Raw genomic sequence first — 18,050 nt, forward strand, 5'->3', positions numbered from 1 at the left:
GTGTTTAATGTTTGCTGTACCTGTTGTTGTCAGAGACCGAAATTTGCCCTCGTGACCTTATTTGTGTCTCCCTTGTTGTATATGGGTTTCTCCAAGGGCTTCTTAAATAAGATCTGTTATGTACTGTTTCAGTTATATTCCCTTGTTAATATGAGGAGCCTAATTGATGTGGTAAAGTGTGGGTGGAGGGGAGGTGTTCTGTAATTCCATTATTGGGTCTCAATCTTCCCCTTGGGCTATGATCTTCCCCTCTGATCGTTCCTCAGTTTTTTTTTAAGATGAGACAGAAAGGCTAGAAGAGGGCTAGAGTTGGGTGTTTATTCCTTCCCCTGGGTCACTTAGTCTCTGCTGTAACTCCAGTTGGCTAGGCTCTGGTAAAACAGTTTCTTTGGAGGGCAGATCTTATTAAGAATAGAATGCTCTGGGCTTATTTCGTAATGGCTCATTTTCTTTTTTTTTAAAATATATTTTATTGATTATACCATTACAGTTGTTCTATTCCCCCCCTTCATTCCCCTCCATCCGCACACTCTCTCCCCCACTATTCTCCCCCCTTAGTTTATAACCACGTGTCTCAATTTCCTTAGATTCTATATTTCCCCCACTATTCTCGCCCTCCCCCTATCTATTTTCTACCTACCATCTATGCTATTTTCTGTGCCTTCTCCCCCCTTCTCCCGCTCCCACCCCCCCTTGTTTCTAACCCTCCATGTGTTCTTCATTTCTATGGTTCCACTCCTGATCTGGCTGTCCTCTTGGTTTGCTTTTGTTCTAGGTGTGGTTGTTAATAACTGTGTGTTTGCTGTCCTTTCACTGTTAATATTTTTCATCTTCTTTTTCTTAGAAAAGTCCCTTTAGCATTACATAGAATAAGGGCTTGGTGATGATGAACTCCCCGAACTTGACCTTATCTGAGAAGCACTTTATCTGTCCTTCCATTCTAAATGAAAGTTTTGCTGGATAAAGCAATCTTGGCTGTAGGTATTTGGATTTCATGACTTGGAATACTTCTCTCCAGCCCCTTCTTGCCTGTAAGGTCTCTTTTGAGAAATCCGCTGACAGTCTGATGGGTACTCCTTTGTAGGTGACTGTCCCCTTATCCCTTGCTGCTTCTAGGATTCTCTCCTTCATTTTAGTCTTGACTAATGTAATTATGATGTGCCTTGGTGTGTTCCTTCTTGGGTGCAAATTCTTTGGGACTCTCTGAGCTTCCTGGATTTCCTGGAAGTCTATTTCCTTTGCCAGACTGGGGAAGCTTTCCTTTATTATTTGTTCAAATAAGTTTTCCACTTGTGGCTGTTTCTTTCCCCCTTCTGGTACCCCTATAATCCGGATGTTGAAACGTTTAAAGATGTCCTGGAGGTTCCTAAGCCTCTCCTCATTTTTTTTAATTCTCATTTCTTCATTCCTTTCTGGTCGGATGTTTCGTCCTTCCTTCTGGTCCATTCCATTGATTTGAGTCCCAGTTTCCTTTCCATTGCTATTGGTTTCCTGGACATCTCCCTTCATTTCAATTAGTTTAGCCTTCATATGTTCCTCTAATTTGTGACTGTACTCTACCAATTCTGTGAGCATCCTGATAAATAGTGTCTTAAATTGGGCTTCTGAGAGGCTGGCAATCTGTTGGTCGCTTAGAGTTATTGGCTCTGGGACTTTGAGTTCTCCTTGCACCATCTTTTGAGCTGTTCGTGCCTGTTAAGTAGCAGGATTGGAGCCCTAGGTTTTCACCAGAACAGGGCAACTCAGTCCCTGGGTTGTGACGTTGTATGTGGGGGCGGGGTCAAAGAGGGACAATGGCTTCCCTCGGCCGCCTGCTGCCTTGACCCCCACAAGCACTGCAACCACCAGTCACCAGGCCCACATGCCTCGCTCCACGGCACACAAGTGTGCCACCGCTGTCAGCCCTCCACCACTGAGTTCACCCCCTGGGGCCTGCGTGGTCCGTCTCACTGCACACGAATGTGTGACCTCGGTCAGTCTGCCCCGCACCCACCCCGACTAGTTCTGGGCTGCCTGCACGCCTAGGTCTGTCCTGCCTGACCCAGCTCCACTGCTGGCTCCACCTCTCTTACCGTCCTTGTTGAACGGTTCGTAGCTGTCGGACTTCCGTATAATTCCGTTTTCTGGTCTCTGGGTGTGTCTTAGTTCTCCAAAACTTTTGTTGTATCCAAACTTGGTTGTGGGAGAAGGCACGGTGTTTCCACCTATGCCTCCATCTTGGCAGAAGTCCGGCTCATTTTCTCTTCTTCCTGCCAGAAACAGGACAAGAGTTTTCTCTCAACTGTGGGAACCCTGAATCGTTCTTGGAGGTAGAACTCAAAAAAAGTGTAGGGGTTTAAGAGTTTAAGAGTTAAACTCCCCCTAAGAGTTTACCTGGAGCTTTTAAATTTCAAAGTTGTCTACCCTGAGCCTCTAGCAAATTCTTAGTTACACTTTAGATTTTCCTGTCCTCATGCCGGTTCCTGTGACGGTGTCTGCTTCTGGAACGCTGCTCCAGTAAGCTGTGATTCTCTATATTTGCTTGTCTGTCTCCATGGTTTTTGGGGCTACAGTTTGTCCTTGATTTAAGTTCTTTGATGGATGTAAGATGACATACTGATTTCCAATTTGTTTAGCTTGTTTTTCTTTTGGTAGAGATGGGAATGATGACTTCCTAACCACTTGCATACTGGACTAGAATTCTGTTTATCTTTTTTGTTGTGTTTTAACAGACTTTGTTTTTAAGAGCAGTTTTCAGTTCACAGAAAAATTGACTGGACAATGCAGAAATTTCCCATCTACTGCCACTACCCTCCTCCACTGTTAACATCCCACTATTGTGCATTTGTTATAATAGATGAGCCCACATTGACATCCACAGTCCATAGTTTACATTAGGGTTTACTGTAAGTGTTGTAAATTCTGTTGTTTTTGAAAAATGTATTAGGATGTGTATCCACCATTATAGTACTACATAAGGCTTCTCCATGTCTTTTGATGGCTTGGTAGCTCATTTTGTTTTTAGTGCCAGATAATACTCTATTGTCTGGATATACAATAGTTTGTTTATCATTCACCTGCTAAAGGATACTTGAGTTGCTTTCAGATTTGGTTGTTATGAATAAAGCTGTTCTGAACATCCATGTTCAAGTTTTTGTGTACATATAAATTTTCTTTTTAAAAATTTTTAATAATTTATTTGTTGCTGTATTTTTTCTATTGCCATTTAGTCCCGTTATACCCTCCTCCCCCAACATAAGTTTTCAGTCCATTTGGGTCAATACCAAGGAGTGTGGTTGCTAGAATGTATAGTAAGGATATGTTTAGTTTTGTGAGAAACTGCCAGACTTTTTTCAAAGTGACTTGCTTTCAGTTCTTTTGGATATATACCCAGAAGTGGGATTGAGGGATCATATGGCAGTTCTATTTTTAATTTCCTGAGGACCCTCCACACTTTTTTTTCATGGTGTTTGCACCATTTTATATCCCACCAACTAGGGTGCCAAGTTTTCAATATCCTGGCCAACACTTATTATTATTTTAAATAGTAGTTATCCTGATTAGTGTGAGATGATATCACATTATAGTTTTGATTTGCATTTCTCTGATGACTAATGATGTTGAGCATCTTTTCATATACTTATTGGCCATTTGTTTATCTTTGGAGAAATGTCTAAGTTCTTTGTCCATTTGTTAATCAGGTGTTTTTTTTTGTTATTGAGTTTTAGGAGTTCTTTATTTATTTTGAATATTATTTTCTATTGGGTATATGATTTGCAAATATTTTTCTCATTCAGAGTAAAAAGGGTTGCCTTTTACTCTGTTGGTAGTGTCTTTTGGTACACAAAATTTTAAAATTTCATTAAGTCCAATTTGTCTGTTGTTCCTTTTGTTGTTGTTGCTCATGCCTTTGGCATCATATCCAAGAAATCATTGCTAAATCTATTGTTGTGTAGATTTTGCTCTGTTTTCTTCTAGGAGTTTATAGTTTTGGGTCTTACATTTAAGTCTTTGATCCATTTTGAGTCAGTTTTTGTATATGATATTAGAAAATGGTCTAACTTCATTCTTTTGAAAGTGGATATCCAGTTTTTCCAGGGCCGTTTTTGAAGAGACTATCTTTACCCTCTGAGTGATCTTGGCACCCTTGTCAAAATTCATTTGACCATATATGTGAGGATTTACTACTGGGCTCTATATTCTGTTTCATTGGTCTGTTGCAGGCATTTTCAATCAGTGTGCTACAAGAATTTTTAAAACATGCGATACCTGACTATTTAGTCAGGGGCAATGGCCTCTTTTTCCCTTAGATTGTCAACTAAAAAAATGTCAACAACCAACACAACAATAGCTGTCTAGTGTGAATAGATCAAAATTACACCAATTTTTTTGGTCAGATTGCCCCCCTCCCCCAAAAAAGTATATGTATGCACACACACACACACATTGAGAGAATTTTAGGCTATAGAATTTTAGTAATTACTTTATGCCATGAAGTGAAAAAGGTTGAAAATCACTGGTCTGTTTGCCTGTCTTTATTCCAGTGCCACACTGTTATGGTTACTGTAGCTCTTTAATGTATTTAACAATCAAGTAGTTTGAGTCCTCCAACTTTATTCTTTTTCAAGATTGTCTTGGTTGTTTTGGGTCCCTTAGGTTTCATATGGAGTTTTTGATTTTTTGACTTTTCACTGGAATCTGATGTGGAGTGTGTTGGATAGTATGGACATCTTAACAATAAATCTTCCAATCCATGAAGACAATGTTTTTCCATTTATTTGCATTTAAAAATTTTTCTTGGAAGCATTGTTTTGTAGTACAGTGTACAGATTTTTTGCCATCTTGATAAAGTTTATTCTGAAGTATTTTAAGCTTTTAATGCTTTTGTAAATGGGACTGTTTTTGTAATTCCTGTTTTGTATTGTTTATTATCAGTGTATAGAAATGCAGCTCATTTTTGCGTGTTGATATTGTATTCTACAACTTTGCTGAATTCTTTTATAAGTTCTAATAAAACTCATATGGAATATTTGGGGGTTTTTATATATATAAAATTATGTCATCTGTGAACAAAGATAATTTTATTTCTTCCCGTCCAATGTGGATGCCATTTATTTATTTTTTGCCTAATTTTTCTAGCTAGAACGTCCATTATTATGTTGAATAGAAATGGTAAGAGCAGGCATGCTTGCCTTGTTCCTTATCTTAGAGGAAAAGCTTTCAGTTTTTCATCATTGAGTTTGATGTTAGTTGTGGGTATTCATAAGTGGCCTTTATTATGTTAATGTAACTTTTTCCAGTAGTTTTTGAGTGTTTTTATCATGAAGGGGTTTAAATATTATGAAATGATTAATACTATCATTTAGTTAACATCTGTCATCTCCTATAGATACAATAAAAAGAAAAAAATTCATCTTAAGATGAGAATTCTTAGGATTTACTCCAACAGCTTTCCTATATATCAGACAGCAGTTTTTGTTTTTGTTTTAGAAGAAAAAAATATTTTTAAAAATTTTAGCCATAAATAGTTACCAATGGAATTTATGTGCCTGTTGTATACTGCACAGCTTCTCAAAGTTTGGAATTCAAACCTGCTACCCCCATTTCCTGTTCTGTGCTGATTTTCACAAAAGCTTTTTATTTTTATCAGAAGGATCTCCTAAAACCCAGTTTCACAAAGATATTTTGAAATCAAAAAGAATGTAGCCATACAGCAGTTTTAACTATACTTATCATGTTATACTTTATTTACATTACTACTTCTCTGTCTTATAATTGGGAAGTTTGTACCTTTCCACCACTTTTCCCCATTTACCCCTGTCTCTGGTAACCACAAATTTGATTCCTTTTTGTGTTAGTGTTTTAGATTCCACATATAAATGAGATCATACAGCATTTCTTTCTCTGTCTGACTTATTTCACTTAACATAATGCCATCACGGTCTATTCATGTTGTTGCAAGTGGTAGGATTTCCTTTTTCGATTTTTTTGGATGAATAATATTCCATGGTATATATACCACAACTTAACCCATTTATCCATTAATGGGTACTTAGGTTGTTTCCATATTTGGGCTGTTATAAATAATGCTGCTATGGCTGTGGGGGTACAGATATCTTTTTGAGTTAGTGTGTTTGTTTCCTTTGGATATATTCCCAAAAGTAGAATTGCTGGATCTTACAGTACTTCCATTTTAACTTTTCAAGAAACTTCCATATATTGTATTTTCCATAGTGGCTGTACCAATTTACAGTCTCAGCAGCAGTGCACAAGGGTTCCCGTTTCTCCACATTGACCCCAACATTTATCTCTTGTCTTTTTGATCATGGCCATTCTAATAGGCATTGGGTGATATATTAACGTGCTTTTCATTAGAATTTCCCTGATGACTAGCAGTGTTGAACCTCTCTTCATGTATCTTAGCCGGTCATATATTTTCTTTGGAAAAATCTGCATTCAGTTCCTTTGCCCATTTTTAAATAGGATTATTATTATTTTTTGCTATTGATTTGTAGAAGTTCTTTATATCTTTTGGATATTGTTTTTATTGTATATATAATTTGCAATTTTTTTCCATTCTGTAGGTTTTCTCATTTTGTTGATAGTTTCTTCTGCTGCGTAGAAGCTTTTTAGTTTTATGTGGCGCCATTTGTTTATGTTTAACTTTGTTGCTGTGCTGTAGGTGTGATTTCCAAATAATCAGTACTGAGACCCATGACAAAAAGCATTTTTTTCTGTTTTCTTCTAGGAGTTTTATGGTGTCAGGCCTTACATTTAAGTATTTAATCTATTTTGAGTTAATTTTTGTGAGTGATGTAACATAGGGTTCAGTTCCATTCTTTTACATGTGAATATTCAATTTCCCCAGCACCATTTATTGAAGTGACTGTCATTTAAATCTCCTTTTAGTATTCATGGTTCTCCTGTCAAATATTAATTGACCATATAATTAGTTTTTTTGGGGGGCTCTCAGTTTTGCTGCGTGGTTTGTTTTATCTGCTTGTATGTTACCACCATACTGTTTTAATTATTGTAGCTTTATAATACAGTTTAAAATTAGGAAGTATTATGCTTTCTGCTTTGTTATTTTTTCTTAGGAATTTTTCTTTTGGCTATTTGGGGTCTTTTATGGTTCCATATAAATGGCTAGTTATATATATATATATATATATATATATATATATATATATATATATGTTTGTAGAAAAAAGCCATTGAAATCTTCATAGGGATTGCATTAAATCTATAGATGACTTTTGATAGTATTGAAATTTTAGCAGTATTAATTCTTCCACATTGAATTTTGTATGTTGAACCATCCCTGCATTACAGAGTTAAATCCTACTTGATCACGTATAATCTTTTTAATGTGCTGTGGATTTTGTGTGCTAGTATTTTGTTGGGGACTTTTACATCAGTATCAATTAAGAGGGATATTGGTCTGTAGTGGGTTTTTTCCCCCCTGGTAGTATCTTCATCTACCTATATGTATCAGGGTAATCTGACCTAATAGAATGAGTTAGGAAATCTTCCTTCCTCTTCAATTTCTTTTTCTTTGAGTGTCAGGGGGATTAGTGTTAATTTTTTTAATGTTTGGTCAAATTCAGGAGTAAAACTATCTGGTCCTTGGATTTTCACTTTTGGAAGGTTCTTTTGTTACTCATTTAATTTCTGTAGTTGTAGGTTTGTTCACATTTTCTATTCATGATTCAGTCTTGGCATTTGTTTGTTTTTAGGAATTTATGCATTTCTTCTTGGCTCTCCAGTTTGTTAATGTACTGTTGTTCATATTATTCTTCTATCCTTATTTCTGTGGTATTGGTTATAATATTCTCTTTCATTCCTGATTTTATTTACCTTTTTTTAGTCAAGTTAAGGGATTGTCAATTTTGTTAACATGTTTTAAAAACAACTTTCAGTTTAATTATTTTTTCCTACTCACTATTTTGTTTATCTGTGTTCTAATCTTTACTATTTTCTTTCTTGTGCCTGCTTCAGGTTTAGTTTGTTCTTCTTTGAGTTCCTTGATGTATGTTATAGGTTGTGAATTTGTGATCTTACTTTAAAAAAAAAATGGCACCATTACAGGGAGCCATAAACTTCCTGTTATCTCTGCTTTTGTTTCATCTCATAAATTTTGGTAATTTGTATTTTTATTTTCATTGTATCAGAGTATTTTCTAATTTCTCTGGTGATTTGTTTGACCTGTTGTTTTTCTGAGAGTATATTGTTTAATTTTTACATTTGTGGAATTTCAAGTTTTTCTTGTGTTGACATCTAACTTCATTTTATTGTGATTAGAAAAGATAGTGTATATGAATTCAATTTTCTTGAATTTGTTAAGACTTGTTTTGTGGCCTTATGTGTTCTATCCTGAAGTGTGTTGCATGTGTACTTGAGAAATGTATATTCTGCTGTTTTGGATAGAGTGTTCTGTTTATTTCTATTAGGTCCAACGGTCTATAGTGTTTGTTCAGTTCCTCTGTTCTCCTTTTTGTTATTCTGATTGTTCTATTCATTGCAAGTGAGGTATCGAAGTCTCTTAATATTATTGTGTTGCTGTGTATCTCTTCCATTAATTCTTTCAAACTTTTCCTTGTTAATTTAGGAGCTCTGAGGTTTGGTGCATAAATACTTGTTAAATCTTCCGGTGAGTTGACCCTTTCATCATTATATTATATCCTTCTCTGTCACTTGTAACAGTTATTGATTTAAAGTCTTTTTGTCTGGTATTAGCATAGATACTCCTGCCCTCTTTTGGTTACCATTTACATGAAATATCTTTTTCCATCCTTTCACTTTCGGCCTGTATGTGTCCTTAGATCGAAACTGTTTCTCTTCTAGACAGCATATAGTTGGAAGTCAGTTAACTTTTAATATTAAAAACTGGCTCAGGGAAGGACTCTTTAAAACTTAATTTATATCACCCTGGCCAGTGTGGCTCAATTGGTTCAATTGTCATGCTGTAACTGAAAGGTTGCTGGTTTGACTCCTGACCAGGGCACACACCTAAGTTGTGGTTGGCTCCAGTCTGAGAGCTTATGAGCTTGGAAGCAACCAAGCGATGTTTTTCTCTCTCTCCCATCTATGTTTTTTTCTCTCTCTTCCTCTAAAAAGCAATGAAAGAATATACTCTAGGGAAGATTAAAAATAAGATAAACTTAATTTGTATCAAAAGGCATTTTACCTCAGATCAGGGAACTGCTGATGACACCTGCGTATTTTTGGAGCACTTATTTTAAGAGTCATCCATCAAGAATTTTGGTTACACTATGATCCAGAGGTGACTATGGGAAAGCCAATCAGACATATTAGAAATGGTGTCTTTGATGAAGTCTAAACAGTCAGGTAGGTAATAAAAATCAGGAGTTCTGGAAAATGGACTTTTTGATGCTTAATTTTTACTTTTGGGTTTCCTTTTAGACAATACAGTGAGGGGGAATGTTCTTATTCTCGCACATTGGGTTACTTGTCAAAAGTGCTAGTTTTTTCATATTGTATCATTAGTTTTCTACAACTGTTCTTGAATTGAACCCTCTCTTTGTAAGCTGTTATGAATCAGCCATTTTCAAAGATAAGAACTCTCATGCTGCACTCCCAGTACTATTTAGCTGCAGTAAATAGGCATTTTGAACTTTCATTTGAGCATCTTCTTTCCTAGACGGCCCAAAGAAGAATAGCTGTGCAACATACAGCAACATTGGCTGTAATGTTACGTATTTATGGATTTCAAATTGCCAAAATGAGTTTGTAAAACACTTTCTTTGTTTTGTATGCTTTATTTCTTAAAATTGCCATTGAATGTTAACCATTGTGTCACCCCAATAAATTCAGTAACAAAGAAAAAAAACCCATTGAAGCAATGTGGGTGTGCCCCATGGTGCTCTTATCTTTTGAGAAAAACCTCTTGGAAGGCTTGATATCTTAGAAATCTCTTTAGTTATTGAATGGATGGATGTTCGGTTAATCAGGCCTTTCTATAATCAAAAACACCTTGTTGTAAGTGCTCTGCAAAAAATGTTTTGTTAGTGTAGTAACAGTTTTAGTTCTGAAAAAAATCTGATGACCCTGGGTTTCCTCCAGAGGCTCTGACATTTGTTGTTATTAACATTTTGTTAGCATTCGTCTTTTTTTGACTCACACCTGCTTGTTTTATAACAGTTTCCTTTTCTGTGGACATTGTATCTCGTTTGTTTGCCTCTTTGAGAATCTGAGATACTGTTATTTTTAAAATGTTTTGAAAGCATAGTTTGTAATCCCATTTTTTTCTTTTTTTGGTGCACCGTTCTCTACTTGGTATTTTGTGGTTGTCTCTGTCTTGCCCCTTGCATCTACTTCTTTAGGAGGAAGTCTAATATTGGAATCCTTGAGTTTTTCTTTTCCAGGGATATGGGTAAAATCTCAAAAGCCTGTCCTGTGCCTTTTCCAGGGATACTGGGTAAAATCTCAAAAACCAAAGCAAACTTGACCTAGTATGTTTTTGTTTGATTGCCTCTGCTGTTTTTCATTTGCATTGTTTCAGCCTTGGGCAGCATCAGAGCTTTAATGCAAGTGGGAGAGCTCTGTTTGAACCCAGTTTCACAAAATGAACCTGACTTTTATTTTAGTCCTTATTATTAGAGTTAATTTCTTAGGTGTATCAAACATTAAGATTTTAAAACACCTAATTTGCTTGTTTCTGCTTGCTTTTACCTCTGGGGGCATAGGCTGTTAAGGAACTGCTGTGGTTTATTGGAAAGTATGTTGTGTCCTAAAAGGGTAATCATAAGTCCCTGTGTTTCTTTATTTTTAAGTGAAGATAATAACTTGAACTGTGGTTGTGATGTTGAAATGTCATTATATATATGAAAGAGTTTTATAAACTGAGAAATATAATCTACATGTTAGATTTTGTTACTGCTCTGTTTAAATCTCCCTTTGATTTTCAGGTTGTTCCATTGACCAGTCATGTGTGGCAGCAGTCGTCATATCAAGACAAGAACAGAAGACCGATTTCTGACTCTAATGTGGTCTCTCTGGAAGAAACAGCTCAGTGGGACTCTGAGGATGATCAGGTATGTCTTATGTAACTGGCAAACTATCTTTCCTTTGGTAAACAGCATGGAAAATTATTACCTAGCTGTGAATAGTGAAAAAAGGTGAGTTGCTTTAATATTCTATTCCTCTAGTAGATCTTTGGCAATCTTAATTATAAAATGGCAGCTCTTTTTTTTTTTGTCTCGGGACTCCTTTACATTCTTCAAAAGTATTTTAAAGAGCTTTGCTTATATGGCTTATCTATATTGATAGCTTACTAGAAATTAAAGTATTAAAAAATACTTATGTAAAAATAACTTTGTTCCATATTTATTTTACACAAGGAAATTTAATTTCCCTTAAAAATATAAAGGATTTCACCAGTGAATCTATTCAGTCCAGAAATCTTTTTGATGGCTGGTACTATTATAACTTTGTCCATTGCCTCCCTAGTTGTACTAGTCCACCTTATAAGCTTTAATAGGTCTTACTAAGTTTTTTTCCCCCTCTTAACTGGATTTACTAGAAATATATCCATTTTTTCTATCTTTAATTTAACAATTTTATTATATATTCTAACTTAGTTATTTGTTCTTCTCTTCACCATGTTTCCTCTACTTGTAGTTTTTCTTTATCCAAAATATTTCGTTAAATAATGAAATCATTTGATTTTACATTTGCTTATTTAAATATAAAGATGGCATTATATTGACGGTGATCTATATACTTAGATACATAATGTATTGATTTTCATTATTTTGTAGACTATTACTACAAAGCCCATTAAATATTAACATAAACAATGTATTTTAAAGTGAAAAATGACTGTTTTCCAAAGCAAAACAAAATTATTGGGAAGAGTGGCATTGGTTTACGTTTTTGCATATCTCTTTAATGTTAGGCTTAATAGAAGACAGTCTATTAGAAAAATAGAACCAATAGGAGACATATATACTATATATATTATTAAAATAATATATACCACATATGTTGAAATATATATATGTATATATGGGCTTATGATTATGGAGGCTGAGAATTTCCAATATCTGTAACCTGGTGACTCAGGAGAGCTGAGAGTATAATTACACTCTGAGTCTAAAGGTCTGAGGATCAGGCCAGTTGTTGGTTTAAATTTCATTCTGAGTCTAAGTCCAAAGGCAGGGGAAGACCAATGTCCCAGCTCAAAGACCACTAGGCAGAGAGAGCAAATTCTCTTACTCAGCTTTTTGTTCTGTTCAGGCTTTTAATGGGTTGGATAAGGCCTGCTCACATTGGGAATGGCAATCTGCTTTACTCAGTCTATAGACCCATCCAATGTTAATCTCATCCAGACACACCCTCTAAAATGTTAAGCCAAATATCTGGGCACCCTGTGGTCCAGTCAAGTTGACACATAAAATAAACCATCATTACTAGATTCTCATATTTGCTTCTGCATTTGGTCCTTTGGGATATATTGATTGTTTCAGTTGAAATATGTAAAGAAAATCTGGCCTTACATAGAAATGTAGTTATAAAAGGCTTACATAGATTCCCTCCCTGAAAGGATGTCAGTGACCTGCAGGAAGCCTCAGACCACACTTTGAGAACCATTGATTTAGAACATAGTCATAAACTTAGAAGAAATGGAAAAATTATGAGCAGATAGGAAAAAGCTCATATACGGTATATGTTTAGAAGGGAAAAATAAAGCCTTACTCATAATGGTTAGATATTTAAAGTTGATTATCTAATAACATTGTAAGAAAGTGCCAAACTGTTTTCTAGAATGATTGTATCATTTTACATACTCCACAATGTGTGATAGTTCTAGTTGCATTGCCTTCTTGTGAGCCCTTGGTATTATTGTCAGTTTTTTACATTTTAATAATTCTAGGTGTATTACAGTGTCTCAGTGCATTTTTTTAAAATCCTTATCTGAGGATATGTCTATTGATTTTAGAGAGAGAGGAAGGGGGAGGAGGGGAGAGAGATAGAAAGAAAGAAACATCAATGTGAGAGAGAACCATTGATCAGTTGCCTCCTGTACATGCCCCACCTGAGGATAAAACCCACAACCTAGGCATGTGCCCTGACCAGGAATCGAACCTGCATCCTTTCTGTGTAGAGATGATGCTCCAACCACCTGAACCACCCTGCCAGGGCTCATTGTAGTTTTAATATGCATTTTCATAATGACTAATATTGTGTATCTTTTTTGTGCTTATTTGTCATGTGTCTTTAGTGAAGTATCTGTTTAAAGTCTCTTACCCATTTTTTATTTTTTGGCCAATTTGTTCCATTTGTTCAGTTTTGAGAGTTCTTTATATATTCTAGATGTAAGCCCTTTATTAAATATGTGTTTTACAAATATTTCCTCCCAGGGTGTATTTTTTCTTTGAATTTTTCTATCTGTATTTGAAAGAGCAGAAGTTTTAATTTTGATGAAGTTGGTTTATTGATTTTGTTTTTTATGGTTTGTACTTCTTGTGTCCTGAGAAATTTTTGACCCATTCTAGGTCACAAAGATTTTCTCCTGTTTTTTGTTAAAACAGGATTTCTCAATCTTGCCACTTTTAAAATATTTATTTATTTATTTATTTTTAGAGAGAGGGAGAGAAACGTCAATGTGTGGTTGCCTCTTATGTGGCCCCCACTGGGGACCTGGCCTGCAACCCAGGCATGTGCCCTGACTGGGAGTCGAACCAGCGACCCTGTGGTTCGCAGCCTGCACTCAATCCACTGAGCTACACCAGCCAGGGCAACAATCTTGCCACTTTTGACATTATAGGCCAGATAATTTTTTCTTGTATGGGCTGTCCTGTGTATTGTAAGATGTTGAGCAGCATCCTTGGTCTCTTCCCACTAGATAAAAGTAATACTCCCCATGTTTGACTATATATGTATGGGTCTATTGCTGGAGTCTCTATTTCATTTATTTATTTGTTTCTCCTCATCTCAATACCACACTCTTGATTACTGTACTATCTAGAAACCAAGTAGTATGAGTTCTCCCACTTTTCTCTCTTTTTAAAAATAGTTCTGCGTATGCTAGGTTCTTTGAATTTCTATACATACATTTCGGAGTCAGCTTGTCAATTTCTATTTAAAAAGTGGGCTGGAATTTTGATTAACATTGCCTTGAGTCTATATAAATTTGCAGAGAATTGACATCTTAATACTGAGTTCTCTAGTCCACAAACTGTAGTTCTTTCAGTTTTATTTAGGCCTTTAATTTCTTCATCGGTGTTTTGTTGTTTTCAGTGTACCAAACTTAACATGTATTTTATTATAATTACTGGTATTTTAAAAAATTTCAATTTCCTATTGTTCATCACAAGCATATAGAAATATAATTGAACTTTTATGTTGACCTTGTATCCTATGACCTTGCTTATCTCATTTACTAGTTCTAGTACTAGCTTTTTTGTAGATTCTTTAGGACTTTATATGTAGACAGTCGTAACAACTGTATTTTTTCCTTTTTAATATACAGATTACTGATGAACAACAGAGGTTTGAATTATGTGGGTCCATTTATACATGAAATTTTTTCATAAGTACCTATAATGTTTTTAATCTGTGGTTGGGAGTCTGGATGAGGAGGGCTGACTGTATGCATTGATCTATGCCATTTTGTATAGGGACCTGACCATTTATGGATTTTGGTATCCATGGGGATTCTGAAACCAGTCCCCTGCATATACTCTGGGCAGTTAAATCTTGGGGGAGTGAAAAGTCAGAAGATTTCCAACTGCACAGAGGGGTTGGCACCTCTAACCCCGGGTGTTATTCAAGAGTCAGTTGTATATGCCCTATATCACTTGCTAGGATCTACTTGTTCTTCTACTTCATTTATTGATACTTTGTGATCTGACCTCAACTGGGTGAAAACAAGTGTTACCAATAATATTTATGTAGCTGAATACAGTGAGCACTTTTCTATCTTCATCTTAGGTGCATGAAGTAAATAGCATTTGACACTGTTAACCATTGCATAATTCTTAAAAATCATTTCTTGGCTTCTCCTTTCTACTCCTCTGGCTATTTATTCTTCAGTTTTCTTTGCTGCTTTATCTTCCCCTTTAAACCAGCAATTCCACTGCTGGAATTATACCCTAAGAATTCCGAAACACCATTTGAAAGAACCTATGCACCCCAATATTCATACCAGCACAATTTACAGTGGCTAAGTGCTAGAAGCAACCTAAGTGCCCATCAGTAAATGAGTAGATCAAAAAACTGTGGTGCTTACGTAATGGAAATCTATGCAGCAGATGGAAAGGAGTCCTACCCTTTGTGGCAGCATGGATGAAACTGGAGAGCAATATGCTGAGTGAAATAAGCCCGGCGGTAAAAGACAAATACCATACAATCTCACCTATAAGTGGAACCTAATCAACAAAACATACAGGCAAGCAAAATACAACCAGAGACATTGAAATAAAGAATAAACTGACAGTAACCAGAGAGGAAGGAGGAGAGGGATATTGGGGGAAAGCAGGGGAAGGGCCATCAAGAAACATGTATAAAGGACACATGGACAAAGTCAAGGGGGATAGGTCGAGGGTGGGAGGCAGGGATGGGTAGGGTGGGGGAGCATGGCGTGGTAAAAATGGAGACAACTGTACTTGAACAACAATTTTTAAAAAAGAAAAATATATATTAATAAATAAACCTTGAAATCAAAGGTTACAAGCTGTGAGCCTAAATATAGCCCAAATATAATTTACAGAAACATACTTTGCTAATTTTTTAGCATAGTATTTTAAAGTTTTTGAAGTAGAACACTTTAAAGTGTGCATGCAGTGCATAGTTGTCCATACGTCCCATCACTTTGTAATTCCAGACAAATTTACTCATTTCTATTTACCTCTTTGCCCCAGTATACATTCGAGTTTTTGACTTCTGCTTGAGATGTTGGAATGCTATGGTTCTCATCTAGGTCCAGGGCTTTATACTTAAAAATATTAAATTTATATCTTCAGTTTATACTTCTCCCTTAGAATTTATATTTATCCAATTGCTTGTATGCCCTTCCTGCTTATTATCAAAATATTGAGAGTTGAGGACCTTTTTATATTGATTTAAAAGATATTGTACAAGGAATCACTGTGTGACAGAAACATAGCAACAAAATAATGCAGAAATATGAAGGAATGTTTAAACACAGACTTAAAAATTTATTTTTTGATGGGAAATTATGCAAATATGTTTGCCTTGGGAAAGGAATGAATCATAGAGAGGGAAAGTGGGAGAATCACATATAGGAAGGAAGTCACCAAAAAAATTGGGAGATGAGAATGCCTTTGATAGTTGGAAAGATTTTCTTAAGCCACAAGATGAAAATCTGTATACATAATGGGTTTGTAGATTTGGTGGTGGGAACATTAGGAATTTTCATCTTCTGCTATTTACTTGGTACAGTATGAGATGAAGTCATCAGTTGAATTGGCGGAAAGATGGGCCTTGGTGGGATGGTTCAGTTGGTTAGATACCCCAACTTCAGGTAAAGTACTGATACCCCAAGGTGATGGGTTTTATCCCTAGTCAGGGCACATACAATAATCAAGCAATGAATGCATAAGTAGAACTACTATCAGTGTTTCTCTCTCTCTCTCTCTCTCTCTCTCTCTCTCTAAAATGTAGATTTAAAATAATTTAAAAAAGAAAATGAGGAAGGAGAGTTCAATTGAATTTTGAGAAGAAAATAGTAGTTATTTTAGTAAGTAAACTCCCAGGAAAATATAATAAGGTTTTTTCAGGCAGTGCTGAGTGCCCTTGTGGTTTAATGTCATCAATTTAAAGAAAACCTGTCTGGGTATGTATTTTCTTCAGCAGTGAGTTGCTGCTTGGATTCAGGTGAGGAGAAGATTCAACCAGAACTAAGCTTTTGTCAGGCAAGTGGGATAATGGGTGAAAAGGGCAAGAAAATTAAAAATGTTTACAAGGTAGTAATTACAAGGATTACTGTGAACTCTCAGGATGGTAAAGAAGGAAATAGAAGTAAGAAAGGTATTATGAAAAGTGTAAATATGATAGGGTGATAAATTTATCACATGATATGATAAATTATTTAACATGAGGTTAAGTAATTATTAAGTTAAGGACCTAGAATACAGTAAGTGATCTGTGGACCTCACTGGGTGGGCAGGAGACCAAATAGATAACATCTCTTATTAACAGTGAATAGCAAACTGGGACCAGGCTCAAACCCTGGTCAGAGGGGCTGAGAGTTAGGTCAGGGACTAGGGATTTTGTTGTAGTGAGAGTCGAAAAATGACTGGAACTCCCCTGCTTTAAAACTCTTTATTGGCCCTACTATTCCCTATAGAGTGGAGTGCTCTCAAAAGATTTAAAATGAATGATTATCACTTTTTTATTTTCAAGCATTAAAAATTGAAAAAAAAACATGTTTCTAATAGCAATTTGGTGATTTGACTAATTTATCCAGCATAGAAGAAATTGAGACATTTTGGAATGTCAAAGGTTTACTGTTTCAGAATCCCACAAGCCCTAAGTAATGTTAATGTTTTAGAGTATTTCTCTCCATTCTTTTCTCTGTATATATATTTGTATAACAGTTACTAGGTAACTGTTACTAGTGGATATTTATTTTTTAAAAAAACCTAAAAAGCTTTTGGTTAGTATATTTTAAATACTAACAATAGCTTTTCAGGAGACTTCCGGCCAAGATAGAGGCATAGGTAGACACACTGCCTCCTCACACAACCAAAAGAAGGACAACAGTCATTTAAAAACAAAAAACAACCCAAGTTCCACATTTGTGCACAGATAAACTGGGAGGAACAATTGGGGAGTGAGACAGACTATGCAACCCAGGGCCCCAGCACAGGGAAATAAAGCCTCAAACCACTGAAAGAAAACACCTGTGGGGGTTGAGGTGGCAACGGGAGAAACTCCCAGCCTCACAAGAGAGTTCATTGGAGAGACCCACAGATCCTAGAATTGTACACAAACTCACCCACACAGGAATCAGCACCAGAAGGGCCCAATTACCTTGTGGGAAGTGGGGAAGTGACTTAAAACTGGCAGAGAGTGGAGCAAGTGCC

General features: G+C 35.9%; 1 protein-coding gene across 7 annotated transcripts in view; it reads left to right on the forward strand.

Annotated features, from left to right (window-relative positions):
• Positions 1-18,050, forward strand: part of ALMS1 (ALMS1 centrosome and basal body associated protein) — a 203,738-nt gene that overhangs the window by 5,850 nt on the left and 179,838 nt on the right. For all 7 annotated transcript variants that reach the window (XR_005066793.1, XM_037048203.1, XM_037048204.1 and 4 more), the window contains exon 2: positions 10,908-11,033. Coding sequence is in view for 6 of the 7 variants with exons in the window: in XM_037048203.1 (XP_036904098.1) it covers positions 10,908-11,033 (126 nt within the window). In the remaining variant the exon portion in view is untranslated. The remainder of the gene's footprint in view (positions 1-10,907; positions 11,034-18,050) is intronic.

This window comes from Sturnira hondurensis, unplaced genomic scaffold, assembly GCF_014824575.4.
Source record: "Sturnira hondurensis isolate 20B ecotype Veracruz unplaced genomic scaffold, ASM1482457v3 Scaffold0006413, whole genome shotgun sequence".
Lineage (NCBI taxonomy): Eukaryota > Metazoa > Chordata > Mammalia > Chiroptera > Phyllostomidae > Sturnira > Sturnira hondurensis.